Source organism: Thamnophis elegans, chromosome 13, assembly GCF_009769535.1.
Source record: "Thamnophis elegans isolate rThaEle1 chromosome 13, rThaEle1.pri, whole genome shotgun sequence".
Classification (NCBI taxonomy): Eukaryota; Metazoa; Chordata; class Lepidosauria; order Squamata; family Colubridae; genus Thamnophis; species Thamnophis elegans.
The window spans coordinates 36,832,287-36,860,251 of NC_045553.1; the positions used below are offsets into that span (position 1 = coordinate 36,832,287).

Genomic DNA, 27,965 nt, shown 5'->3' on the forward strand with positions numbered 1-27,965 from the left:
TTTATTCAATGGACAAGTTCCTATATTTCTTTTTCTTTCTTTTTTTTATAACTGTAGATGGAGTAAATAATTTATACTTCTAGATATTAACAGGTCTGTGAATCTGGACTGGAGTCCTCTAACCATTTTCATGCTAGCTATTTTTATTTTTCAACGGCAATAAGATCCTTCTGTTGTGTGGGAAGGTAGGGATACACTGAAGTATTTTTATGTACAGTTTTGAAATGTATTATTTTTCATAAACTACCATTAAAAGTATTTGTTTTTATATCAACTAAAACCAACTGTAGTAAGGCAGTTTGCATGGGACTTGTCTGTGTGTGTGTGTGTGTGGAAGGCATTGAAATGCACTGATCCCAACTTTCCTGAACTAAAACTCCAGGTTTCTTAATTGTTTCCTTTTTTTTACAACAGGGAGTAAAATGATAAACAATATAGGGACAAAGAACATAAGCAAATAGAAACACAAGGTTATAAAGAAATAAATTCAACAGCCCTGAACAAAAAATCAATTAAAATAAGGATTGTCTTCAAAAGTTGTGGCTGTTCCATCACTAGAAGCTTTTAAGAAGAAATTGGACAACCATTTGTCTGGAATGGTTTAGGGTCTCCTGCCTGAGCAGGGGGTTGGACTAGAAGACCTCCCAAGTCCCTTCCAACTCTGTTATTCTGTTAAACAAGAAAAAATGCTGCATTCTCAAAACAAAATTTGCTATTGGTGGATTCCATGCATTGCAAAATATGGTACAGCTAACTTAAGGCACTGATTTAACCCAGGATAATAATTGGGCTTGTTATTTGACAAAGGCGGTTGCAGTATTCTAATGAACTTATCTGGAAAATTATTTGCTTGGGCGTAGAACAGTGGTGTTTGTTTCTTCCAGTAGCTGTTAATGATTTCCCAGAGTGATGTTTGTCTTTCTTTTCTAGAAGGAAGCCATGTCATTGACTCTGTGTTTTCAGTATGTTGGCATACATGTATATATACATGCCTGTGTTTAAAGCCCAGCCAGATCACCCTGGAGCCCTTCTGAAATTGATTGATATATGAAGACTTGACACATTTATTTTCAGTCCATGGAAATGGGTGATAATTAAATACAGCATAAGGGTTATTTTTTTTACTGCACTTTATATAGATTTAGCTGGCCATCTTATAACAAACTCTGGGCGGCTCCCAATCAAAAATTAAAACGTATTGGAACTATTAAAATCAAAACAAACACATGGGGCCGATCAAAGTTCTAATGTGCAAATATCTAGTCTCCCAATTCTTGGGGGGAAAGTCAGATCTTCAAAACCTCATGGAAGGTTAAAAGGGTGGAGACTGGCTGAGGCTACCACAGAAGAGGCCCCAGAATAGGCACGCTTCCTAGCCCTCATCCGATAGCAATATTTAGCAGAAGGAACTAGCCACGTGTGCCCACCCTATCTGGCTCTGTAGGACAGATAGATGTTCTTTAGGGAAGACAGTCCCACAGATAAGCTAGTCATGTAGGACGTTAAACCCACAAATGCAAATACAATGTCAATGTCCTGATTGATGAACCCAACCAAAGCAAGTGTGGCCAAGACCATCCAATCTCTTGATGCAAAACTTTATTGAGTACATTTATTTCAGCACAGATGAGGGCGAAACCAGATCTGGCTATTTCCTGCGAAACCCCACATAATGAAAGTATAAATTCTCCCTCCCCTTATTAGACCAGGTCATATTGTCCAACTGAGCTTCATCGTATTGTTATAAGGAGCCGAGGTGGCGCAGTGGTTAAATGCAGCACTGCAGGCTACTTCAGCTGACTGCAGTTCAGCAGTTCGGCTGTTCAAATCTCACTGGCTCAGGGTTGACTCAGCCTTCCATCCTTCCGAGGTGGGTAGAATGAGGACCCGGATTGTTGTTGGGGCCAATATGCTGACTCTGTAAACCGCTTAGAGAGGGCTGAAAGCCCTATGAAGCGGTATATAAGTCTAACTATTGGTATTGCTATAAGAAAGTCTTTTGGCTCCGGCAAACACCTGTCGAAGTGTCCTTGGTTCTCATGGATTTCTTCTTGATGTATGGAGCTGACATTCCATCACTCCTTTCCCTCCCCACCCCACCCCCAGTTCATTGGCAAGCTGAGAAGCAATAATGGTTGCAATAGCATACATGTGCTTCCAAACCTGACATGCAAATGCAAAAAAAATAATAATGCAGCAACCACCTTCTTTATCATCCAGCATTGGAAAAACCCCTGGACAAAAACCCAACATTATTTGCATTTGTGTTTTGAATCCAGCGACCGAATGAGGAAGGCACGGGAGGGAAAACGCTAGTTATGAGAAGTAGTTCTGAACAGCAGCGAGAGCAAGGCACGAGAAGGCACATTGGGTGAACTTTCAGTATCACAAGAACTCTGTGTTGTAGCTGTGATTCAGCCTGGCTGAATAATTGTTTGCTCTCACTTACCTGCAAGATAAAGAACCGTTCAACTTGGTCTCAGTTGAGTTTCAGTTCTCCTAGGAAAGTCATCGCCTGCTATTTTTCCTAAGAAATGGACCCTGACATGGACTTTCGGAAATGTCGACTTTCCTGCTTCCTGCTCTTTGTTTGGTCTTTTAGTAAGTACCTTAGATTTACAATGAGAGTTTATTGTAAGGCTGCTTTAAACGCATCGTAATTTTATTATCATAAAGTGTCTTATTTTATGTGCAATTCAACATGTAAAGATAATATCGTTTCTTTCTCAGAATTATACATGACCCTAAAGGAAAAATGCAGTGGCTAAAGGGGGATTCAGTGGCTATGATGCTGAGCTTGTTGATTAGAAGGTCAGCAGCTCAAAGGTTTGGATGCCTAGTGCCGTGTAATAGAGTGAGCTCCCGTTACTTGTCCCAGCTTCTGCCAACCTAGCAGTTCGAAAGCACGTAAAAAATGCAAGTAGAAAAATAGGAACCACCTTTGGTGGGAAGGTAGCAGTGTTCCATGCACCTTTGGCATGTAGTCATGCCGGCCACATGACCACGGAGACGTCTTAGGAGAGCGCTGGCTCTTTGGCTTTGAAATGGAGATGAGCACACACCCCCTAGAGTCGGGAACCACTAGCACATATGTGCAAGGGGAACCTTTACCTAAAGGAAAAAGGGGATGAGAACGGAAGAGGAAGTTATCAGTGGAGTGACATCTTTTCTGCTCATTAGGGGGATCGGATCTGGGCTACAAAAATCTAGATGGATGACAAGATGACAGATGACAGCAAAGAGACACAGAAAACCTGAACCCGTATCATCCAGTGGTCTTTCATCTCAAATCTCATAGTCCTAGACTCGCACTTGAAGCAATTTTCTCCTTGTGCGGTTGAGTGTACAATCTTCAAGTGCTACTCGATGACCTAGGCCCGATAGCAAAAACTGAGAGGGTTTTCTCAGTTTTGCAGGCAAAGATAGCCTGACATTTATGTTCTCCACCTGGTAATAAAACCCTTAAGGTAATGGTAAAGGTTTCCCTCAGACATATGTGCTAGTCGTTCCAAACTCAAGGGGGCGGTGTTCATCTCCGTTTCAAAGCTGAAGAGCCAGCGCTGTCCGAAGACGTCTCCGTGGTCATGTGGCCGGCAGGACTAAACGCCGAAGGCGCACGGAGCGCTGTTACCTTCCCACCAAAGGCGGTTCCTATTTTTCCACTTGCATTTTTACGTGCTTTCGAACTGCTAGGTTGGCAGAAGTTGGGACAAGTAACGGGAGCTCACTCCGTCACGCGGCACTAGGGATTCGAACCGCTGAATGCTGACCTTTCTGATCGACAAGGTCAGCATCTTAGCCACTGAGCCACCACGTCCCTTTATACGGCTTTATAAAATGCACAAAACATTGCAAGGAAATAGCAAAGCTATTCGTTCTATTTTGATTGAAATTAATAATAGCAGTTGCAGACTAGTACTTGCTATAGGTAGTCCTCACTTAATGACCACAATTGAGCCTGGGATTTCCACCATAGGCTATTATGGTCACTAAGTGGGTCACCACATGACCTGACTTGATTTTACAACCGTTTTCATGTGGTTGTTCAGCAAAATTCTGGGTGTGAATCAGAAAAAAGAATAACAGTGTTGAATCAAATTGGAGGCCCCTGAATGGGCTTGATGATTTGAATTATTTTGGGGTGGTAGGTACAAATCCTGTTTGGGTGGTTGGTTTTCTCCAAACTGATTTAAAACTCAAATGAAAGCAAAATGTTGAACTAGGTCAATTTGATTTCCCGAATGGATGGAATCAGCTCTCAACAACAACATAACAGTTGTTGTTCGAATGACTCAGAATCAGAACTGGCCTATTGAATACAGTGGGAACGTTAAGAAAGGAAATTGCATACTAATATACGGGCGTGGTGGTTTAAGATCAAGCCATTAGGAAACTGAATGGAATAGTTTCTTGAAACTGGCACCTTAAGAAAGAAAGAACGAGTGAGGCACTAATTCAAGGCCCAAACTGGACAGTCTATATATGTGTGGTCAAAAGAAGAGAAGGACTAGAGGGTGACATGATAGCAATCTTGAACGGCTGTCACAGAGAAAAGGGAGTCAACTTATTCTCCAAAGCTCCTGAAGGCAGGGCAGAAATTAATGAACGGGACGGAACAATTAATCCTTGTTAAAGAGAAATCCAACCTAGAATTAAGGAGAAATTTCCTGTCAATGAGAACAATTAATCAGTGGAACAACTTGCCTCCAGAAGTTATGGGTGACCCATCACTGGGGGGCTTTTAAGGAGAGAGTGGACAGCCATCTGTCTACAATGGTGTAGGAACGTGATGGTGAACTTATGGCACAGAGCCCTCACTGCGGGCATGCAAGCCGTTACCCCTGCTTAGCTTCACTGTGCTTCAGTGGTGGGATTCAGCCAGTTCGCACCTATTCGGGAGAACTGGTTGTTAACTTTCTAAAAGGTTCAGAGAACCGATTGTTGGAAGAAATCTCCTTTGGTTTTTTTCCACTTTACAGGGCTAATCCTGTAAGGAAGGCAGGAAGGAAACATTCTGGTGTTGTTTCTAGCCTAATCTTTATTGCCCTGCTTACAGAAACTGCCTCTCTGGTTAACCCTTATTATATTGTAACAGCTAAGGCGAAGCATCCATCGACCTGAATAATGTTGAGTTGGCCACACCCACACGGTCACATGACCACTAAGCCCCGCTTACCCACCTGGTCATTAGGACAGAGAACCGGTTGTTAAATTATTTGAATCCCACCACTGCTGTGCATGCACATGTACCTCCCTACCGGCCACCCCATTTTCGGGTCTCTCTTGCGCATGCGGGAGATGCGCGCATATGCGTGGAAGGGAGAGGGGTCTCACACATGCGCGGGGTTTGGGGCAAGCATGGGGGTGTGTTTCCCCACACACATACATCCCAATTTTTGTCCCAGGAGGCTTCAGGAAGGCATGCTAGGCCCAAAATGGGGCACAGGCGGGGGGGGGGTTTCATGCATGCATGCGTAGGAGAGCACAGGGGGGGGGTGTTCACATGCATATGGGCAGGGGGTGGGGCATGGGAGAAGTGTTGCATGTGCATTGCATTATTATGGCTTTCAGTAGAGGATGACAAAATGGTGAGCCATCACTGGTGTAGAATCTCTTGGTTGGCATAGAAGACTTTCCATTTCCCTCCGGATCTGCAATTATGGAATCTGTTCTGATGCCTTCCAAGTTCCAAGCCTATTGTTCTATGCTCTAAACATTTCTTTTCCATTCCCCTCCCAGACTGTGGGGTGTGTGTGGAGGTGACTGTGCCACCCGATCCTGTGATGGAGCAGAAAGGTTCACATGTGGAAATTCCTTGTCGCTATAAAACATCTGTGGGCAAAAGCTTTGCTTTGGAATGGAGGTTTGCCGGTGGCACCACAGCCCCTGATGCTGGGACACAGGTGAAAGAGAGGAAGGGCATCATTGCTTGGGAAACAAGAGGGTGGAGGAAGTACATAGGGAGGGTTAGGAAGAAGAAGGGAAGTCAACTCACCACATTTAACTTGAATTTTGGCTCCAAAATTAGCATTAGCGTAAAACCAACAAGACTCCTTGTGGCCTCCAAATAATTGAGGATGGGAGAGAGAGATGCAAAAGATTCAAAACAAAGAAGCAGAAATAGCAATAGCAAAAGCACTTAGACTTATATACCACTCCATAATCCTCTCTGGGTGGTTTACTTAGTCAGCCTATTGCCCCCCCCCCCACAACAATTTGGCTCCTCATTTTATCGACCTCTGAAAGATGGAAGGCTGAGTCAACCTTGAGCCAGTCAGGATAGAACTCCTGACAGTGGGCAGAGTTTATTTGCAATACTGCATTCTAACCACTGGGCCACCAAATGTTTCCCATCCTCACTCCCAATCAATTAATTGGTTAAAATGTTCCAGATTTCTTGAAGATTGTGAGTTCCTCTCCATAAAAAACTAGGGTGAGAACATGCTAAAGAAGGGGTGGGGCTATGCACCCCCCTCAGCCACTTCATCATCAGCTCCATCACTTTCTTTGCAGATTTCAAGGCACCTCCAGATTGGGCTGCCAAAATTAGGGGGCAAAATTATTACATTTCAGCAGTGGGATTTGGGAATTTTTAAAAAACGGATGGGAGTGGAAACACTCTTGTTCCCACCCTTAGCCCTTCCCTGGCCTTTTGGAAAATGGAACCAAATTATGCCATGGAAATTCAAGAGGAAAAAACTGCCAATGGGGGAAGGTGGATCACTCCCATTTTTATTTTATAGATGCCTCCTGATAAATAATTCTAAAATTCACCCACCCCAGTCCACCCTGAATCTCATGGGAATTTTTCACGTTGGGAAATATGATTAACTAGGATGACTTCAGAGTGATGGAAAAATATGGAGTAAACAACCACCTTTCCATTTCTCTCTGGATCTGTAATTACGAAAACTGTTCTGATAACAGCATACATTAAAAAAAAAAGTACTCAGAGCATTTTACAGATAAGGTACAAATCTTTTTTCATCCTCTCCTGCAGTGGAAGAAATTGTATGAAAAGAGAATAACGGATGTTGGCATAATAAAGATATTTTAAGGAACACAGAGAGACTTTCAAATTACAGATAGTCCTTGACTTCCAATCACAATTGAGCCCCACATTTCTGTTGTTAAGTGAGACACTTGTTAAGTGAATTTTGCCCCATTTTACGACCTTTCTTGCCGTAGTTGTTAAATGAATCACTGCAGTTGATAAGTTAGTGACCTGGTTGTTAAGTGAATCTGGCTTCCCCATTGGCTTTCCTTGTCAGAAGGTCACAAAAGGGGATCCCATGACCTTGGGACACAGCGACGGTCATAAATACGAACCAGTTGCCAAGCATCTGAATTTTGATCACATGACCATGGAGATGCCGGAAAGGTCATAACAGTGGAAAACGGCCATAAGTCCCTTTTTTCAATCCCGTTGTAGCTTTGAACGGTCACTCAATGAACTGTTGTAAGTCCAGGACTACCTGTACGGAGTCTTCGAACAGGTAGCCCTGGTACAAAGGGAACCCTCCCATCTCATTGCAGATTCTGTATTTTGCAAATAATATGCTCTACAAGCCAAGTGCGCAAGCTGACCGGCTCAGCCTCCTTCACGAACCTCCCACGCTGGGAGATGCTTCCATCCGATTGAACAATATCCGGGCATCGGATGCTGGCACTTACATCTGCGAAGTGAATAACCCGCCAGATTTCGATGGCACTGGTACTGGGCTTGTGAGTCTCGTCGTTTTAAGTAAGTCCCATTTTGAGTTGGTTGGCATACACACACAATTGTAATTCAATGCATAAAATGGACCAAGATTAGGGCTCATTGGTTTGAGTTGCAAGCAGGTAAAATTATCTTTATCATTACCCAAAAGGTTTTATCCTGACTCTCATAAATACATGCATGTGTCAAAGTTGTTTGACAAATTCATTTATTTGTGGGAGACGGACATCCTGCTGGGGGGTGATGGGAATTAGAGTCCAACAGGCCTAGAAAGTTCTGCAACAGTCAATTCTCTATGGTTTTGTTCGTTAGAGGCTATGGCTATGGTCCTCTAATAGATGTGGAAGTCAGCTTATAAGGGAATGTGGGATATCCATAGCAACTGAGAAGGAGAGGGATGTCAGTCATGTCACAGATAAGGCCACCAGGTCAGGCAAGACTGAATAGCCTGCTGATCAAAGGTTGATGGTAGGCAGTAGTTCTATTTTTAAGAAGTTGTTTTTAATTTACATATGCAATAAAAATAGATTCAAAGAAAAAAATAGTAAATGTGAAACCAAAAAAGAAAGAAAAAAGGGAAAAAGGAGACAAAGGAAAAAGGAAATAATAAATGAAAAATAGCAGAAGACATGATGTTTGTGTGTATGTATATGCATATATACATATACACATACACATACACACATCATATACATATACATATACATATATACAACATACAACATACAACACACACACACACACACACATATATATATCAAAGCTCCCTCTGTCTCTGAGATTGCATCATATTTCCCTTATTTCTATAATCTATTCTTTAAAGTCATTAAAACCATAAATCACAAAATTGTTTTTAATGTGAAAAGTCCCTGAGGAATTTCTAGTCATTGATGAATGCCAATAATAACCTTTTTCTAATTAAAGAAGTCATTTTGGTCATTTCAGCAAGTTCTGTCAATTTCACCCACCATTCCTCCCTGACGGAATTATCTTTCTATTTTCCTACATATAATAACCATCCTACGGCAATCATATATTGAAATAACCTTCCATGAATCTTTTCTAATTCTGTATCCATCGGTGCTAAAAGGAAAAGCTCTGGCTTCAATTAAGTAGTAATCTTTAAAATTGTCTCTATCAATATATTTATTTGCACTGTATTCAAAACAATGAGTGTTTTTACATGTCTACCAAGATAGTAACTAGTTCTAGAGCAGAGCTGTCAAACTTGATTTCCTTGAGGGCCACATTAGGGGCGTGTTTGACCTTACGGAGCCATGGGGGGGGATGGACATGGCCAGCTTGACAATACTCGGAATTCTGTTTTCTGCCGCAATGGCCTCCTGCCACCTTCTGCCAGTGAAAATAGAGACTAGGAGGGCCATCCACAGCCTCCCCGAGCTCCGTTTTCACTGGCAGAAGGGCTGTAGGAGGTTGTCGTGGCCAAAAACAGAGCCCGAGAGGGCCACACACAGTCCTTCTGAGCTCCATTTTCACTGTCAGAGGCACCGTGGCCAGTCCTTTGCTGTATCCAGGGCAGGCCCATGGGCCGCATCGAAGCACCCATGGGTTTTGAGTTTCACACCCACATCCTAAAGCTGTTATGGTGAAACTGTGAGCCCAAAGTGGCATGCAAAGCCATGTTGCCCAGCACACCTGGCCATACCTGTTTGTTTTCTGGGTTTCTGGCATGCATGGTTGCGCGACAATCAGTTGTCCTTCGTGTGCATGACAGTGACGAAAAACCAGCCTGTGCATGCGCGCCAGCTAGCTGATCATTGGGCACGCTAGAACCCGGAAATTCAACTTTTTCGGAGTGTGGCCCCAATGAGTGGCACATGCGGGTGCAACTTCTTTGCATGGCCTTTTTGGCACGGCCTGTTCACCATCACAGTTCTAGAGCAGTGTTTCTCAACCTTGGTGACTTTAAGTCCTGTGGACTTCAACTCCCAGAATCCCCCAGCCAGCATAGCATAGCTGACTGGGGGATTCTGGGAATTGAAGTCCACAGGACTTAAAGTCACCAAGGTTGAGAAACACTGTTCTAGAGGATGCCAGAATTAAAGAGATGCCTGAGTCAAGGTCCTCAATCTTGGAGGCAAAAGATCTATACTACCCACATATTTTGACTTCCTTGAGTTCCTGGTACTGAATTCATCCTTTCTCACCAGTGCCACCATCTACACCAGTCTGTAAGGGCTCCACCTCTTCACCTATTGGATCAGATGTCACCTTCTCCTGCAGTTCTTCTGAAGGTGTGCCTGCCCCGATTTATTCCTGGACTCTGCTGGATTCTAAACAGCCATTTCCTGCTTCCAACATGGTGCAAAGTAGGTGAAGGGCAGTCTTCCTTGGTAAAGGTCATGCCAAAGCAGAAAGTAGGGTGACTGGGTGGATGGATGATTGTAAACCAAGTACACTGGTATAATTGCAAACAGGAGACAGATGGACTATCTTGTCAACTTGTTTTGTGTTTAACTAACATTGACCTGCTCTATGAGTATTGATACTGTTCTGAGTAGATATCACTTACTATGTAGCTCCACACACCTAGAGAGCACATGGCTGGGGATAACCATTTTAAGGAAATGGGTTTGAAGGTTCCAGGTGTTTGATCAAAAGAAGTAGGAGATATGGAGGTAGATGGCAGGGGTGGGTTCCTGCCCGTTCTAACCTCTTCTATAGAAGAGGTTCCGCAAATCTACTGTGCCATTTAGAACCGGTTCCAGCTCCCTCCCCCCAACCCGTCCGCACCACGCTTGCCCCACCCACCGCTCACTGATTGGCTGGCTCACCAATCACCCTGCCCACCTCCAAGAGTCCTATCCAAACCTTAAAGTCTTAAAGCTGTCAAGTTTGAACACCCCTGGGGTTTTTTTTCTAAAGGGTTAAGGGTGCAAGGGTCTTGTAACTTGACAGCTTTAAGACTTGCACACTTCAATGCCAGAATTCCTGAGCCAACATGACTGGAGGAAGAATTCTGGGAGTTGAAGTCCACAAGTCTTAAAGCTGTCAAGTTTGAACACCCCTGGGTTTTTTTCTAAAGGGTTAGGGGTGCAAGGGTCTTGTAACTTAACAGCTTTAAGACTTGCGTGCTTCAAATGCCAGAATTTCTGAGCCAACATTTTGGTTGCTAAGCAAGAGCATTGTTAAGTGAGTTTTACCACATTTTACAAGTTGGCCATGCTCACCCAGTCACATTGCTGGCAAGCCACTCCCACCCAGTCACATGACTGGCAAGCCACTCCCACAAAGCAGGCCACACCTACAGAAGAGGTTCTAAAAAAATTTGAAACCCACCACTGGTTCAATTATGGGAGAACTTTATGGAATAATGTTCCCCGTAATAACTCTATTAACATAGCGATCTTCTCCACACTGTTATTAAGGGGGAAATTATTCCACAAGAGAAAGGTCAATTAAGGAATAATTATTATTTCAGAATGTTGTAGTCCTTGGGTCTGTAGTTCCAACATAAAGCTGGAGAAAGCTGTTGTTCAAGTTGTGTTTTCAAATTGTTCTTCTCAAGATATTGAAGGACATTCTCAACAAAGGTTGGATTGGAATAACAACTTCCCTTCCTTGTATTTATCATGTCTTCTAACTTCAAGTGGGTGTTTGTGGAAGTGCTCTACTATTCTTTTGCCCGTCGGTCCTACCTAATGTCTGTTACAGTCTGTAATGATTTGTTTTTTCCTTCTAGGGCTAGTAGGTCTTTTGTTAAGTGCATCTTAGGCAAACATCTTAAATAAACCAAAATACCAAGTAGCCACAATGAAAACTTATTTTTTTAAAATGTTTTTGTCAGGGTTCCAAATATCATGCAGAATTAAATCAGAGTCCAAGGCAGAGCTATCTTTAAAGTTCCAATTTAATAAGACAGACATGTTGGCATCGTACTGTGGAATCCCAATTCTGGAAGTTACATTGGATTCCCACCCAGTCGAAAGTTCATGATCTTGTCCCCACACCCACAAATCCATCACATGGTCCAATCTTCTTCTTCCACGCTGGCATCTCCACCCAGCTGCTTCCGGTCAGGTGCAGAGGTGCGGAGACAAAAGATGACCTTGGGCTTCTAGAAAAGAATGACAACAACACCTTCCACAATTCTACTCCTTTCTATTCCCCCTTCCCAACTACTACACTAATGAAAGAGCATAATGAAATAAGAGAGAGTGTGGCAGGCCAAAGATCTTAAAAGGGATATAACTGCAGACCTTTTTAAAGCATTTTTAATACAGTGTATTGTTGGGGTGTACCATTTACAAAAAAGAAAGACCAGCAAGAAAATAATAATAGATATTAACACATAAACTAATAATAGTAATAATAATAATAAATAATGACATGAAAATGAATGAATGGAAACTTATAATAATCATAACACATGGGCAGACAAAACCATAGTTCCAACTTGGAAACCTGGCTTTCCTGAACTAAGCCAAATCCAAGAACACTAGCTTGGCACTCCATCCGTTCCTGGAAGGGCAAGCTATTGAACAGGTAGCAAACCCCACACTGGCTAGCACTGATGATGTTACCTAGTCAGGTAATGAAATGTCTGCAGGCAAAACACCAAGCTGAAGAACGCCAAGCTTAAGAGCACCAAGGACTCCATAGAAGAGCCGAGGTGGCTCAGTGGTTAGAGTGCAGTATTGCAGGCTACTTCAGCTGACTGCTAGTTCGGCAGTTCGGCTGTTCAAATCTCACCGGCTCAGGGTTGACTCAGCCTTCCATCCTTCCGAGGTGGGTAAAATGAGGACCCGGATTGTTGGGGGCAATATGCTGACTCTGTAAACAGCTTAGAGAGGGCTGAAAGCCCTATGAAGTGGTATATAAGTCTAACTGCTATTGCTATTCCTATATAGTTCAACCCTGAGCGACAGGTATTCAACTGAGAGTTACTTTCTTATTCTATTTTGGTTTCTTTCCTCCAGACCAACAAAAGGGAACTCTCCTATTGACCAACCTCACACTTCAGTCGTCAGGTACCTACCGCTGCATTTCTTCCAATGAGTTTGGACACCAAAGTTGCCAAATCTCCCTCCATGTGACAGGTGAGGACTTATCAGTATACCAAGGAACTCTTTTTGTTAATCTTTTGGAAGACCTGATAATGGTAAGGATCTTTTCATGCAAGACCCTTAACCAGCTTGTTTAGGAATTTAACAGCAGGTATTTACATATCTTATTAAGTCTGAATATTTTTAACCTTGGTTTTGTTTTCGTGGCTTACTAGGTGTGTTATGTGAATGATTCACTGTATGTTACCAATGGGTTAACTTAGGAACTAGGTTAGGAACATTGTGTGAATGGAAGAAGCAAGTAAACAGCTAAATTCAGCTTGTCGTAAAAGATCTGGATTTTCTTCTTCTTCTAGATTTTACCATTTTGTTCTATTAGGCTTATAAGCTTAATAAGGATCTAGACCCGAATGCATTTCACTGGGTCTTGGGCCTGATAGATTGCCACTTCCCATTATTTACCTCCCAACTGCTGATAAGATCCCACAGGGTGGGCCTCCTTCGGATGCCGTCAGCCGGACAATGTCGGCTGGTGGGCCCCCGGAGGAGAACCTTCTTTGTGGCTGCTCCGACCCTGTGGAACCAGGGTCGGAACCAGCTACCCCCAGAAGTCCGGACCTTACCCACTCTCATGGCCTTCTGGAAAGCTGTTAAAACCTGGCTGTTCCGGCAGGCCTGGGGCTGTTGACCTTATTGCTAAGGTCCAGCCCCGATTAGAAATGTATGCATGTTGGTAAATTTTTAAATTATTATTTTTTCTTTTGGTTTTCTTTTTTCTTTCTTTGTAAGCCGCCTGGAGTCCTCCAGAATTGGGCGGCCTAGAAATTTAACAAATAAATAAAAATAAATAAATATTTTTTAAAAATCCTGGTCTTTGGATCCTACCCATTAAACCTTGAGTAGATTACTCAAGTCAGCACAGAGATTCCAACTGTCCCAGACAAATCTCTATGTGTTTATAGTGCCATCTAGTGATACACTCTTTACATGCTCTTTTTGGCTCAGACTTTCTGGGCAGGCGGGGAACGATGCCAACCACATGTTGAAGGACCATTACTCATTGTTTTGATTTTCTAAGACTCTTCTGGAGTCATTCTTCTGGAGACATTCGGGTGGGTCCAGAGGCATTCTTGTGAATGCTAAAAACTGGAAATTGGCTTTGCTTCATCCAAGTTCCCCATCATTTTTGTGTTTTTGAAAGTCAAAAGAATTTTGAAAGTCAAATGAAGTCAGGTGGGAAAGGGATCATGGTGGGCTTTTGTGGCAGCATCCATGGTTTTCAGAATACTCCAGGCAGTGGTGGGATTCAAATTTTTTTACTACCGGTTCTATGAGCCTGGCTTGGTGGGCATGGCTTGGTGGGCATGGCAGAGGAAGGATATTGTAAAATCCCCATTCCCTCCCCACTCCAGGGGAAGTCTACTGCAAAATCCCCATTCCCTCCTGATCAGCTGGGACTCGGGAGGCAGAGAATAGAATGGGAGTGGGGCAGAGGTGGGTTCCTACCAGTTCGCACCAGTTCAGTAGAACCGGTTCGTCAAATCTACCAAACCGGTTAGAAGAGGTTCCGCCAGTGGACCCGGAAAGCAGGCCACACCTACAGAAGAGCTTCCAAATTTTTTTTGAAACCCACCACTGACACACACACACACACACACACACACACACACACTCACTCACTCACTCACTCACTCACACAGAGAAATAAAGAGAAAGAAAGAAAGAAAGAAAGAAAGAAGAAAGAAAAAGTGAGAGATGAAAGAAAAAAAGGAAAAAGGGACAGAGAGACAAAAGGATGGAGAGAGAGGGGAGAGGGAAAGAGAGAGGGAGGGAGGGAGAAAGAAAACACATGGTCGGCAAGCCACTCCCACCATGTCACATGGCCAGCAAGCCACTCCCACAAAGGAGGCCACACCCACAGGGTAGATTCGAAAAATTTTTGAAACCCACCACTGGAGTGGGGCCAGTCAAAGGTGGCATTTACTGGTTCTCCAAACTACTCAAAATTTCCGCTACCGGTTCTCCAGGACTGGTCAAAACCTGCTGAATACCACCTCTAACTCCAGGGCACCATCTGACCTGCCCTTCTGCCCCCTGCCCCACTTTTTCTCGGCCTCACTTAGACGTTCTAGCAAAAGAGATAAATAGTGAAACTTTTCATGCACCAAACCCGTGCAGGCTGCAGTGAAGGCTGTAGGAAGGGTGGTGACATGTTTAAATATTCCAAGAGGAAAGAACCCAGCACGGATAAGATTTTACTGATTTTGGTGTGTTAGCTTTCTATTGGCAGGCTGTCAGAAAGCAGCTTTCCCGCCTGTATTTTTCTTCCTTGTCCCCTTCATGACAATAATTTTTTTTTTAATTCATTAGGTTTCATCGACTGCATGGAATGGTTCCCATAAACAGGTTGGACCCCTTCAGATGTAGCAGAATGTCAGTCTTTCCCCAGTAAGGTTCTTTAGGAAAGAAAGATCCTCGACTCCCATTTCATTGAAGTGATAGGTTCTTTTACTAAAGGATGCAGGTTGCAGCAAAGTCAAGCTAGAACTAAATTCCCCACATGGAACTGGTTACAGGTTTTCCCCACCTGCCAACCTGTGACCCGTCCATCTTCAGCCAATGAAAAGCTGCTTAGGTGTTTTGAGAATTCTGAGGTGTTTGAGGCAGCCCGCATTCCAATCTCAGGCTCGGTGGCCTTGAGAGCTGGCACAAACTGGTTCTGTGCTTCAGTCAGAATCAATCATAATGGAGCTTGGAGGTCTTTTTGTTTTTAAAGATTTTTATTAACAAACATGTAAAATACACACAGACAAAAATTAGATGTACACCACATTTATACAATACAGTACGAACAGGAACTTCCTGTTCTTTATAATAGCAATCATCAATCGATACCTCTCACCTTATATTATTTCCCCTTCTATTGTATTTCATTTGGATTTCACCATTCTTAACCCTCTTATTTTACTCATAACTATTATTTTTGAGTTTTGTTATATTCCTTCATTGATTCTTGTTTCTTTTCTCCATTCACCTATAGCATTTATCCCATATCTGGTAGAATTCTGATTCTTCTTTTCCCTGGATTTCTTTAGTTAGTTTATCCATTTCGGCACAGTCCATAATCTTTCTTATTATTTCATCTTCATTTGGGATTAATTTGTTTTTCCATTTCTGGGCAAAGGCAATACTTGCTGCCGTAATTATATGTAGTATTAAATACTGGATTATTATTTTTTTTGTATTTCACCGACATAATTACTAAAAAAAAACCTTCAGGTTTCCATTCTATTTTGACACCTGTTATTGCCTCCAGTCAATTTTTGATCCTTTTCCAAAAACATTTTGCCTCCTCACAGGTCCACCATAAATGGTAATATGTTCCGTGTATTGATTCGCATTTCCAACATTTTGGGGAGGTATTTGTTGAAATTTTAGCTAACCTTGTTGGTGCCAGGTGCCATCTGTAAAACATTTTGTACTGGTTTTCCTTGTAGGCAACTGATAGTGTCATTTTTAAATTTGTTCCCCAGAATTTTTCCCATTTGTCTAATTCAATATTGTAGCCAAAGTTCTGTGCCCTTTTTATCATTTGTTCTTTCACAATTTACTCTTCCATTTTATACTTCAGGAGGAATTTGGAGGTCTTCTAATCCAACTCCTTGCTTAAGCAGGAGACCTTATACCATTCCAGACAAGTGGCTGACCAGACTTTTCTCAAAAGCCTCCACTGACGAAGCACCACAAGTTCTGGTGTCCAATTGTTCCACTGGTTAATTGTTCTTACTGTTAGGAAGTTTCTCCTTAGAGCCGAGGTGGTGCAGTGGTTAGGGTGCAGTACTGCAGGCCACTTCAGCTGACTGTTATCTGCAGTTCAGCGGTTCTAATCTCACCAGCTCAAGGTTGACACAGCCTTCCATCCTTCCGAGGTGGGTGAAATGAGGACCCAGACTGTGGGGGTGATTTGCTGACTCTGTAAACCGCTTAGAGAGGGCTGAAAGCCCTATGAAGCGGTATATAAGTCTAACTGCTATTGCTATTACTATAGTTCTACGTTGCTTCTCTCCATGGATTTCATCCACCTTTTCTTGTCTTGCCTTCTGCTGTTTTGGAAAATAAGTTGACCCTTTCTTCTTTGTGGCAGCCTCTCAAATACTCATGTCATTCCTAGTCCTTCTTTTCTCTAAACTAGCCAAACCGAAATCCTGCAACCATTCTTCTCTGGTCTCACCACCACCACACACACACACACACACACACACACACACACACACACACACACACACACACAATTTCCCATCCATTGCCCATACAAGTGTATTGCCCCTCCTTCCCCTTTTGCCCATCAGGGGGTCAACCTGTTTTTCCAAAGCACCTGAAGGCCAGGCAAGGAACAATGGATGGAAACTGATTCAACCTAGAAATAAGGAGGAACTTTCGGACAGGGAGAACAATCAACCCATGGTAGAGAAGTTGCCTTCAGAAGTTGTGGGAGCTTCATCACTGGAGGCTTTCAAGAAGAGACTGGACAGCCATCCATCAGAAGTGGTGTAGGGTCTCCTGCTTGGGTAGGGGGTTGGACCAGATGACCAACAAGGTCCCTTCCAACTCTATTAATTTGTTAATATAGATCTTTGCCTTTGATGGCAGAATGCCAGCAAGGCGCCAGCCAAAGATGGTTTACCTAATCCAGGCAGGGAAAGCAGCTCACCTATAACTATTTACTTTGCTAGAATGGAAACAAATATGGAGAGAGATGCCTCCAAACACACCAGTTAGTCTGCCTCCCAGTTAAAGTGGGATTTGTTGAAAGCCATTTTTAAAGTGAAGATTTGCTTTTCCTTTTTTTAAAAAAAAAGGTTTGCGGTTTCCATCACGTTTCCTTTCCAAGATCTCGTATGAAAGAGCTGCTTTGTTACCAGTGGATTGGATACCTTTCTGCTCCATCTCTCTCGTTCTTAAGCTTGGGCATCACAATACAGGAAGTCCTCGGCTTACAACAGTTCATTTAGTGATGGTTCGAGGTTCCAATGGCACTGAAAAGAGGTGACTTATGACTATTTCTCACCTGCCCGTTGCAGCATCTCCAAGGTCTCGGGATTGAAGCCTGGCAACTGACTCATATTTATGACGGTTGCAGTGTCCTGAGGTTTCGTGATCCCCTTTTGTGACCTTCTGACAAGAAAAATGAATGGGGAAGCCAGTAAACTTAGCAACTGCGCTACTGACTTAACAATTGCAGTGATTCAATGAGGAGGAGAAGGAGAAGGGAGAGAAGAGAAGAGAAGGAGGGGGAGAGAAGGAGGAGGAGGAGGAAGAGGAGGAGGAGGAGGAAGAGGAAGAGGAGGAGAAGAAGGAAGAGGAGGAGAAGAAGGAAGAGGAGGAGGAGGAGAGGCAAAAAGAGAAGGAGAGGGAGAAGGAGAAATAGCAATAGCAATAGCAGTTAGACTTATATACCGCTTCATAGGGCTTTCAGCCCTCTCTAAGCGGTTTACAGAGTCAGCATATCGCCCCCACAGTCTGGGTCCTCATTTCACCCACCTCGGAAGGATGGAAGGCTGAGTCAACCTTGAGCCGGTGAGATTTGAACCGCTGAACTGCAGATAACAGTCAGCTGAAGTGGCCTGCAGTACTGCACCTTAACCACTGCTCCACCTCGGCTCTTATAAATAGGAGGAAGAAGAGAAGGAGAAGGAGGAGGAGAAGCAGAAATAGGAGAAGGAAGAGGAGGAGATGGAGATGGAGGAGGAGGAGGAGGAGGAGGAGGAGGAGGAGGAGGAGGAGCAATAGCAATAGCAATAGCAATAGCAGTAGACTTATATACCGCTTCATAGGCCTTTCAGGCCTCTCTAAGCGGTTTTACAGAGAGTCAGCATATTGCCCCCAACAATCTGGGTCCTCATTTTACCCACCTCGGAAGGATGGAAGGCTGAGTCAACCCTGAGCCGGTGAGATTTGAACCGCTGACCTGCTGATCTAGCAGTAGCCTGCAGTGCTGCATTTAACCACTGCGCCACCTTGGAGGAGGAGGAGGAGAAAGAAAAGGAGAGGGAGAAGGAGGAGGAGGAAGAGAAGGAGGAGGAGGAGAAGGAGAAGCAGAAAGAGAAGGAGAAGGAAAAAGAGGAGGAGGAGGAGAAGCAGAAAGAGAAGGAGAGGGAGAAGGAGGAGGAGAAGCAGAAGCAGAAAGAGAAGGAGAAGGAAGAGGAGGAGGAGATGGAGGAGGAGGAGAAGGAGAAGCAGAAAGAGAAGGAGGAGGAGATGGAGATGGAGAAGGAAATGGAGATGGAGAAGGAGGAGGAGAAGGAGAAACAGAAAGAAGAGGAGGAGAAGGAGGAGGAGGAGAAGAGCAACTGTCATTGATTTGGATATTTTTCGAGTGCCAAAAAATATTCTGGAATTAAATCATTGTCCACTCAAATGCTGTTCCTTGATCTCCACTAAATAATTTGTGGGCTATTTCAATCTTCCAATTCTGCCTGAGCGACTCATATCCCCCTTTTCTTCTAATTTGCCTCCCACTCAGGTCAGTTCCTTTCATTAATTAGCTCTCGTTTCCGTGGACAGCTTCCTCCCCCCCCCACCTCCCCAACCAAACAGCAACTGGAAGGAGAGATAAGAAGCTGGGCTAAGTGCCTGGGAGGTGGAACAGCTCCAGCTTCTAGAAGGGAGGGCGAAGGGAAGGAGAAAGCAGTGCTAGGCAAACCAGGAGTTTGTTTCAAGCAGAGGTCTGTGTTTCAGTTTGTTTTTTCAAAGGTGTGTTTTAGGACTTGGAAGAATCCCAAAGGGATAAAACTCTTGGATGATATGAGAGAATAAAGTTAAATTAGACTATATAATTATAGCTTTGCTTCTGCGGGAGGGAAGAGAAGCATTTCACCTTGGCTCCTGACAACACGATTTCAAGTTTGTGGAGTAATGACAACTCTGGTGGGAGGTAGCTTAAATTGGGAACTAGCATAGGGAAAGGATGAAGACACATATCTGCACATGTTCACACACACACACACACACACAAACACAGACTCACACACACAAAATGCAAACCTTCCTTCTGCTATTATCTCAAGGTTTAGAATGTATTCTCACACCCCCTTAATCACACCAAATGGATCTTGATCTCTTCAGTCTTGACTTCAATCATGCTCTGGAGCTATGTATTAACTTACATACAATTAGTCCTTGGTTTACAGCCGATCATTTAGTGGCTGCTCAAAGTTACTATAGCCCTCACAAAAGGGACTTACACTTATGCCCACTATAGTCAGGGGATAAAAATGCGTGGCACAACAAAACCGCGCTCGACTAAAGCGCGCCCGATTAAACTGCGTCGCTGATGTCATCAACAGGGCGACAATAGCAAGCGCGGAGAAAGAAGGGCGCTTTACAATAGCACGTCAAAAGAAAGCCGATTCAAGTTAAGGTAAGGGTTAGGTTTAGGGTTAGGTTAAGGGTTAGGGTTAGGTTTAGGGTTAGGTTAAGGGTTAGGGTAGGTTTAGGGTTAGGTTAAGGGTTAGGTTTAGGGTTAGGGTTAGGTTTAGGTTTAGGTTTAGGGGTTAATTTTAGGTTTAGCGTTTACAGAGTGCTTCTGTCTCCGCGCTGTTGTCGCGCTGTGATGACATCAGCTATGCGGTTTCGTCGAGCGCCCTTTAGTCGAACGCGGTTTTGTGGTGGAACCATAAAAATGTAGGCGCTTGGCAAACATATGAGTCAGTGGTGAAATTCATTTTTTTTAAAACTACCAGTTCTGTGGGCGTGGCAGGGGAAGGACACTGAAAAATCCCCTCCCCTCCCCCCCCCACTCTGGGGCCAGCCAGAGGTGGTATTTGCCAGTTCTCCGAACTACTCAAAATTTCTGCTACCGGTTCTCCAGAACCTGCTAAATTTCACCCCGATGTGGGTGATGTTTGTGGCATTCTGGGCTCATGGGATCACCATTTGCAACCTTCCCAGCCACCTTCCGACAAGCAAAGTCAATGGGAAAGCTGGATTAACTTAACAATTACATGATTTACCTACCAGTTGCAGTGATTTGCTTAACAAACTTGGCAAAAAAAAAGGTGCAACTCTCTTAACAATTGCCTTGCTTAGCAATGAAAACTCTGGACCCAATAGTGGTCATAAGTCAAGGACTACCAGTACCAAATTTTAGACCTACTTAATCAACCAGCTATAAACAGTGAACAGGATGACTAGCAGCACACCAATAAAAATCAATGGGACATCAGTGGCTTCCCAAGATCTCCCAGCTTCATCATGAACCTAAATGTATGAGCTATTCATACATACTCAACTCAACCCAACGCAACTCATCTCAAGATCAATTTCATAAAACTGAAAAGAGTTCGATGTACTAAGGGAAAAATTGGATTGGAAGTTGATATGCAGTTTGTGTTGCTTTTCGATCCCAACATTTCTCCATCCCAATGACATGAATCTCATCACTTGCTATCAATTTTGAAACTGGTCCCATATCAGGAACTGTGATAGCACAGTGGTTACTGCAGGCTGCTTCTGCTGCCTGCCAGCCGCCTGCAATTTGGCAGTTTGGATCTCATCAGGATCAAGGTTGACTCAGCCTTCTATCCTTCTGAGGTTGGTAAAATGAGTACCCAGATTGTTGGGGGCAAAGATGCTGTAAACCACTTAGAGAGGGCTGTAAAGGACGGGGAAGCAGTATATAAGTCTAAATGCTGTTGCTATATCAAAATATCCAGCTATGCTGGGCCAGAGATAAGATGCTCAGCCTATTCTTTGACATGTTAATTTTCATTGCATAGAAATTCTTTGCCTTTCTTGCTTGTTTAATTTCAAGGAGAAACATCCCTAATATGGGGGTACAGAAATAGGCTTCACTGTGTGATTTCTAATCATCAAGCAGCCACTGAGAAGAGGTTGGATGGCCGCTTGTCTGAAATGGTATAGGGCCTCCTGCTAGAGCAGAGGGTTGAGCTAGAAGACTTTCAAAATTGTCAACCTATTCTCCAAAGCACCTGAAGGCAAGGAGCTATGGATGGAAACCAATCAAGGAGAGAACCAACCTAGGATTAAGGAGAAATTTCTGACAGTGAGAACAATTAACCAGTGGAATGGCTTGCTTTCAGAATTCGGTGGGTGTTCCACCATTGGCTGTCTTTAAGAAGGGACTGAACAGTCACTTGTGGGAAATGGTTTAAGATCTCCTGCTTGAAGCAGGGGTTCGGAACTAGAAGACCTCCAAGGTCCTCCCAACTCTGTTATTCTGTATTCTGTTTCCTGGCATGTTTTTAAACTCTGTATGCGGTGTGATTCTTGGAAGCTGCCTTCAGTACATTAGCAGAAAAGTGAGGTGTACATTTTCTTAATAAAAATAAATTTAATTTCTGTTAGAATGTGGCAGAGGAAAAGCTATGGGAAGTTGAGAAAGTGAGATCTTTATTTTGCTCGTGTTCCCAAATACATTTTTGAAGATGAATGGTTTATAAAAGCAAAGCAGTTTGGAAACGCCATATGGTGTGAAGCAATATTTTAAGCAGCTATACCGCTATCATATGGTGGGGAATATATAAGAAAGAGAGTTCTAGTAGAAGTGGGAAAAATAGAGAACAGCCCCTAAAATAGACACAGAGAAAACTTACTATGTGAAAACATTTAAAAATTCAGATTTCTCTGTAACAATTGAGGTATATGATCAGGTTTATGGGCCTTTGGTGAATTTTAAAATGAGTAGTGGAAGTTGAAATTGCCATGTGAAATTATCTGCTAGCAGATGCAGAACAACAACAACAACAACAACAACAACAACAACAACAACAACACACAAATACAATAAAACATTAGATGGACTGAAATAAGATAAGAGCATCTTATTTCTGTGGTTTTCTTTAAAAATGGTAGCTTAACTCCAAACCGCACAAGATTGGGTCTTTACAGTTGCTTTTCATGCATTGAAATATCTTTGTTTGTTTATGGAATTTATAACGTTACCCCACTAACCAGTGGTGTGTGTGTGTGTGTACATTGTTAAAAAATAATTTTAAAAATGATGAAATCAAAAATCAATACAAAATTGACCAGGGTAAACCAGCCACAATATATGCATGAACCAAGGCTGGACATAACAAATTCTCATTCTTAGAATAGGCACCTGTAACATCTCAGTGTGAAGCATGGAAAAAGAGCCAGAAAGCTAATGAAAAGAAGATCTCCTAGTCACTGGTTTTCCTCCTGAAGTTCTCTTATTGCTAAGATATGTTTTCTAATTCAACTACAGTCCTTCTCCCTTCCCTTCTCTTCCATTTTCCATTCCCTTCCACATTTCCTTCCCTTCCATCTTCCCTTCCATTTTTCTTTCCCTTCCTTCTCCTTCTCCTTCCCTTCCATCTTCCCTTCCATTTTTCCTTCCCTTCCTTCTCCTTCTCCTTCCCTTCCATCTTTCCTTCCCTTCCTTCCCTTTCCCTTCTGTAACAAGGGTAGATAGAGCAGAACTCCACAAGATTTTCCCTGGAATTGTGATGTTTATCCATGCCCTCGGATGCAATGCTTTCTCTCAGCAGGTAAAATGAGTATTTGGATACAGGACAAAGTCAGTTCAGCTCTTTCCTTTCAAAAATTAATTGATAAGCTTTCTGTAAAGGCCAATGAACCTTGCTTGACCAAATGTTGTAGATACCCTTCCTTCCTTCCTTCTGTCCTCCTTCCTTCCTTCCTTCCTTCTTTCTTCCCTCCCTCCATCATAGGAAATAGAATATGGTTTATGGAAAGTTATTTAACCTTTGAATTTCCACCTTTACGCAGCTGCATTTCTTTTTTAAAAAGCATTGGAAAACACCAACTTTTTGGCACATTCTACTATTTTCATTTCATTGTTGGCGTTTCAGAGCCTAACCTTAACAGGTGATTTGTCTCCTGTGTTTTGATATGTAGGTGTTTCAAAAGCTGGAGCAGTTGCAGGTGCCCTTATTGGGGCCATTTTAGTCCTATTCCTGCTTGGAGCCATTGTCCTCTACGTCTTGCACTACAGAAGAAATAGGACGGCTAAGAAGAAGCCTCAGTCTGAGTACAGTGGAAATGAAATAAGGTGAGAATTGCTGCCCAAGTCATCTTGGCTTTGCTCCTTTCTATTTATCAGGCTTTTTTCATTATGCATTCCTTATCATTTCGATCCACAGAATCCTGGGAAAATGCAGGTGGCCAAAAGCCCTTGGCTGCTGGGTTGAAATGTGTGAGTTCCAGATGGCAAGAGAATAGAATTTTCTTCCTTCTTATTCCACCAAAAAAAAAAAAAGTTCAGCTTTAATTCAAGACCTGCTTTGGTAACTTTAAATGGAATTCATCAGAGAAATGAATGAAAGGAAGTCTCTCTTTAGTAATTTTTAAATGCAGCCACTTCGTCTATTGATTCCTAAAGGAAAGCAAAATTGATTAACTGCCTGTAAGCAAGGCAATTAGTAATGCCTTTCATCCTAGTTCCTCCCACCTCTAAACGCTTTTTTTTATTAACCATTTTTATTTGGATTTTCAATGAATGAGTCATGGAGCTGGCAGTAGGTAGTTCTGGAGCTGATGTATACCTCTTGGTGGTATTTAGCCCACTAGGGAGTTTTCTGATGCTTGTTGGTGTAACTCAAGGAATAAAAGCAACAACACAGTGTTGGAAGAAATGTCCTTCTGGGTTCGGCTCCAAGTGGGGAAAAAGACACCGGAGACATGGAGGCTGCTTGGAAAGATGGTTTTAATGGTGGACAGGACCACATGGCTTGAGTCCTGAACAGAAAAGGTGATCACAGCTTCAACATTGGTGGAGAAGAAGAGAAGGAAAGATTGAGATGCTGAGTCCCTGGTTTTATGCCCTTTCTGGCCTTTGATCTTGAGCTTGTATTCTGATTGGTTGTCAGACTCCCATGGGGCCATGCAGGGATAACTCTCTAGGCTGCATTTTGAATCCAGGTTTGGTTGAGTTCTCAGATGCCATTTGGCGAATTGGGCAAAAGGGCCAATATTATCATGCCTTAATCCCATCACTCTTGATCTGAAGTGGAGAAGTCTTTATTATGTAAAGTGGACTAGCTCAGGCTTTAATGGCTCATTGACAAAGGGGGATGGGCAGGAAGCTGCAGGCAGCTATTCTGTCTTTTAAAACATGTTTCTTCCTTTTTTCACATCCAGAGAAATATTCTGCCTTTTCAATATTTCCTAGGATATTTCATTTTTCTGGGAGAGGGCTGGGTGATAACTTCCTACAACAGTATCATTAATTCTAAATGCAACGTGCCTTTTGAGCCAAGTTCAACTCTTGGTCACGCCATGGAATGGCCATGGACTTTTTGTTAGGAATAGTTTGGAAGTGGATTCGCTTGTTGTGGCTACAAGATGTTTCCTCAACTTCCTAGCTTGACAGATTCCCCCCTCCCCAGGCACTTTGAGTTGCCAAAGGAAAAATCAAACAATATTTTGATAAGACAGTAAATAAAACCTGTTCCATATGAGGCTTTTTTTTTTTTTTTGCAAAAACTGCCAGAAATTCACCTGTCTTTTCTTATCACTTCCTCCATCATTACCCCCCCTAGAGTAAGTCTGCAAAGAGAAAAATAAAGGATGAAGCTCTTGCACGATAGCTTTAATTTAGGCGCTATGGAAACCCATCATTTGGCAGTTCCTTCAATTTGTGAGAAGACACATGCATGAAAAATAACCTCCCATCTGTTCATGTACTGCTACTCAGATCATTCTATCATGCCATGTTTGCTTTCCTGGTGACTGTCTTGTGCTAGCCTTCAGTAGATGAAGCTAACTGTTAAAAGGGGAGAAAAAACACAAATAGATATTGAAAACCTAAAATCAGCTTAATTTTAGATAAACCTGGATGAGGGAAACCAGAGTTGGGATCATACATCTTCCTAATATTTGATGATCATGAGGGATACAGAGCAGGGTTTACATTTATCTTTGATACGTGGGATGAAACATCATGCTCATGCTTTCTTTTGGGTAACAATATAGTTTGGCCTGGCCTCTGAATATATTTTTGCCTGTTTCTTCAGACAAAATGTGGTGGTAACGCTTGTGAAGAACATTGATATCAACGTATCAGTAGGAAGTGTGGAGAATACTGTATAGCTATCACAGATGAACTATGAACAGTGGTGGGTTTCAAAAAAATTTGGAACCTACTCTGTGGGTGTGGCCTCCTTTGTGGGAGTGGCTTGCCAGCCATGTGACCTGGTGGGAGTGGCTTGCCAGCCATGTGTTCTCTCTCTCTCTCTCTCTCTCTCTCTCTCTCTCTCTCTCTCCTTTTGTCTCTCTTTTTCTTTTTTCTTTCATCTCTCTCTCACTCTTTTTCTTTCTTTTTTCTTTTATTTCTTCCTTTCTTTCTCTCTCTCTCTCTCTCCTTTTGTCTCTCTTTTTCTTTTTTCTTTCATCTCTCACTCTTTTTCTTTTTTTCTTTTATTTCTTCCTTTCTTTCTCCTTCTCTCTCTCTCTGTGTCAGTGTGTGTGTGTGTGTGTGTGTGTGTGTGTGTGTGGCAGTGGTGGGTTTCAAAAAATTTTGGAACCTCTTCTGTAGGTGGCCTGCTTTCCGGGTCCACTGGTGGAACCTCTTCTAACCGGTTCGGTAGATTTGATGAACTGGTTGTACCGAATAGGTGCGAACTGGTAGGAACTCACCTCTGATTATGGATCACGAAGAGTTGGTAGCCAATCAATACTTAAGGCTAACCATATCTCTTAAAAATGAAAATCAGAGCTTCTTGGAAGCTTAAAACCTAAAGTTACTGGAGATCAACTAATCTTTCTTTCTTTCTTCCTCTCTCCCTCCCCCACCCCTCTCTCTCAAGGGAGGACGCCGCTGCTCCTGGAATCTTCAACCCCAAGGCAAAAAGGGACAGTAAATCCGAAAGTCATCTCCTGGAAAATGTCTCTTCTAGACCTGGATCAGTCAGTACAACCAAATCCCAACTAAAGAACTTCATAGTCTGAATTTGCATTTCTATTTCCCCTCTTTAAAGGCCAGCTGTGTTTTACTGCAGTGAAAGTGGGGTTCATCTGAAAAACCCATCCCATCTGTGTTGCGTGGCCTTTATCTACCACTCCTAATCCTTGTGTTGCATTGATACCTGTTAAGTTACTTCCCTGCGGGTTTGTGAAGTTTCCTGTCAAGTTATTTCCTGCAGGTTAAGTTTTATTTGTTTGTGATGCTTGCTTGGTACTGTTTGTGTCGTCGGACAGGTTAGGTCAAGAAAATGTCACCATCCGCATGAAAAAAAAAAATCCTCATTTCAACTTTATTTGTTATTTCTTAGCTAGGCTGAGTGTACAAAAGTTTCTACCTATCTCAGTGACGTGCAGTGAGGTTTATGGCTGGTGAGGCAGTCCTCTCCCCCGACACCCCACTGACTAAAGCACTTTCTTTCGCCCGCCTGAGCTCTGCTGTGAGCACAGGCGGGCGAAAGAAAGTGCTTTTTAGTCAGTGGGGTGTCGCAGGAGAGGAGAGAATGCCTGAGCATTGCATTTATTAAAGAAAAAAGAAAAAAAGGACATTTGAAAGAAAAGAGGGAGCGTGGGGTGGGTGTGGGGGGCATCAGAAATGGAGAAAGAGAGGAGGAAGAGTGAGCGCGACGCTGCAGCTTTAAACAGAATGACAGAGTTGAAGCCTCTAAAAAAATGCGCCCTCTACTATGAGGCGGGAGAACTGCGTGCCTCAACTACCTCGGGAACTTTTAGGCTTTTAACCCTCGCTTAACTCTGCTCGAGCGCCTGAAAAGTCAGACTAGATGAGGCATGCAGTTCTCCTGCCTCATAGTAGAGGGCGCTTTTTAGAGGCTTTTTTTAAACAGGCAGTAATTCACGGTGTGACAGCAGCTAGCTAGCCTAACCTCAGCACTCGCCTTTTCCTGTTTACATTTTTTTTTCCTTTTCATGATTGACAGTGGTGAGGCTGTGCCTCCCCTGCCTGCACGTCACCGACTTATCTCCTGTGCTAGTAAGAATGTGGTTGAGCAGAAGTAGTACTGTAGATTCTTCTACTCCCAACCTTTCCATTCTGGGGGAAGAATGGAAGTTGCTGTTTTAACTTTCATTTCCGAGGAGTTATAAGAACCAAGGTGGCGCAGTGGTTAGAGTGCTGTACTGCAGCCACTTCAGCTGACTGTTATCTGCAGTTCGGCGGTTCAAATCTCACTGGCTCAGGGTTGACTCAGCCTTCCATCCTTCCGAGGTGGGTGAAATGAGGACCCAGACTGTGG

At 43.1% G+C, this 27,965-nt stretch overlaps 1 protein-coding gene across 2 annotated transcripts; it reads left to right on the forward strand.

Moving 5' to 3' along the window:
* Positions 1-1,994: 1,994 nt before the first annotated feature.
* VSIG2 (V-set and immunoglobulin domain containing 2) lies at positions 1,995-27,114 on the forward strand. Of its 2 annotated transcripts, XM_032228827.1 has the most exons (7): positions 1,995-2,601; positions 5,740-5,903; positions 7,537-7,744; positions 9,892-10,050; positions 12,661-12,780; positions 23,650-23,803; positions 26,559-27,114. In XM_032228827.1, exons 1-7 carry the CDS (start codon positions 2,535-2,537, stop codon positions 26,698-26,700), a joined length of 1,014 nt encoding a protein of 337 aa, XP_032084718.1. In that variant the 5' UTR covers positions 1,995-2,534; the 3' UTR covers positions 26,701-27,114. The 2 variants fall into 2 exon arrangements, with proteins under 2 accessions (XP_032084718.1, XP_032084719.1); XM_032228828.1 differs by lacking the exons at positions 23,650-23,803; positions 26,559-27,114 and adding an exon at positions 15,118-15,549.
* Positions 27,115-27,965: the final 851 nt, after the last annotated feature.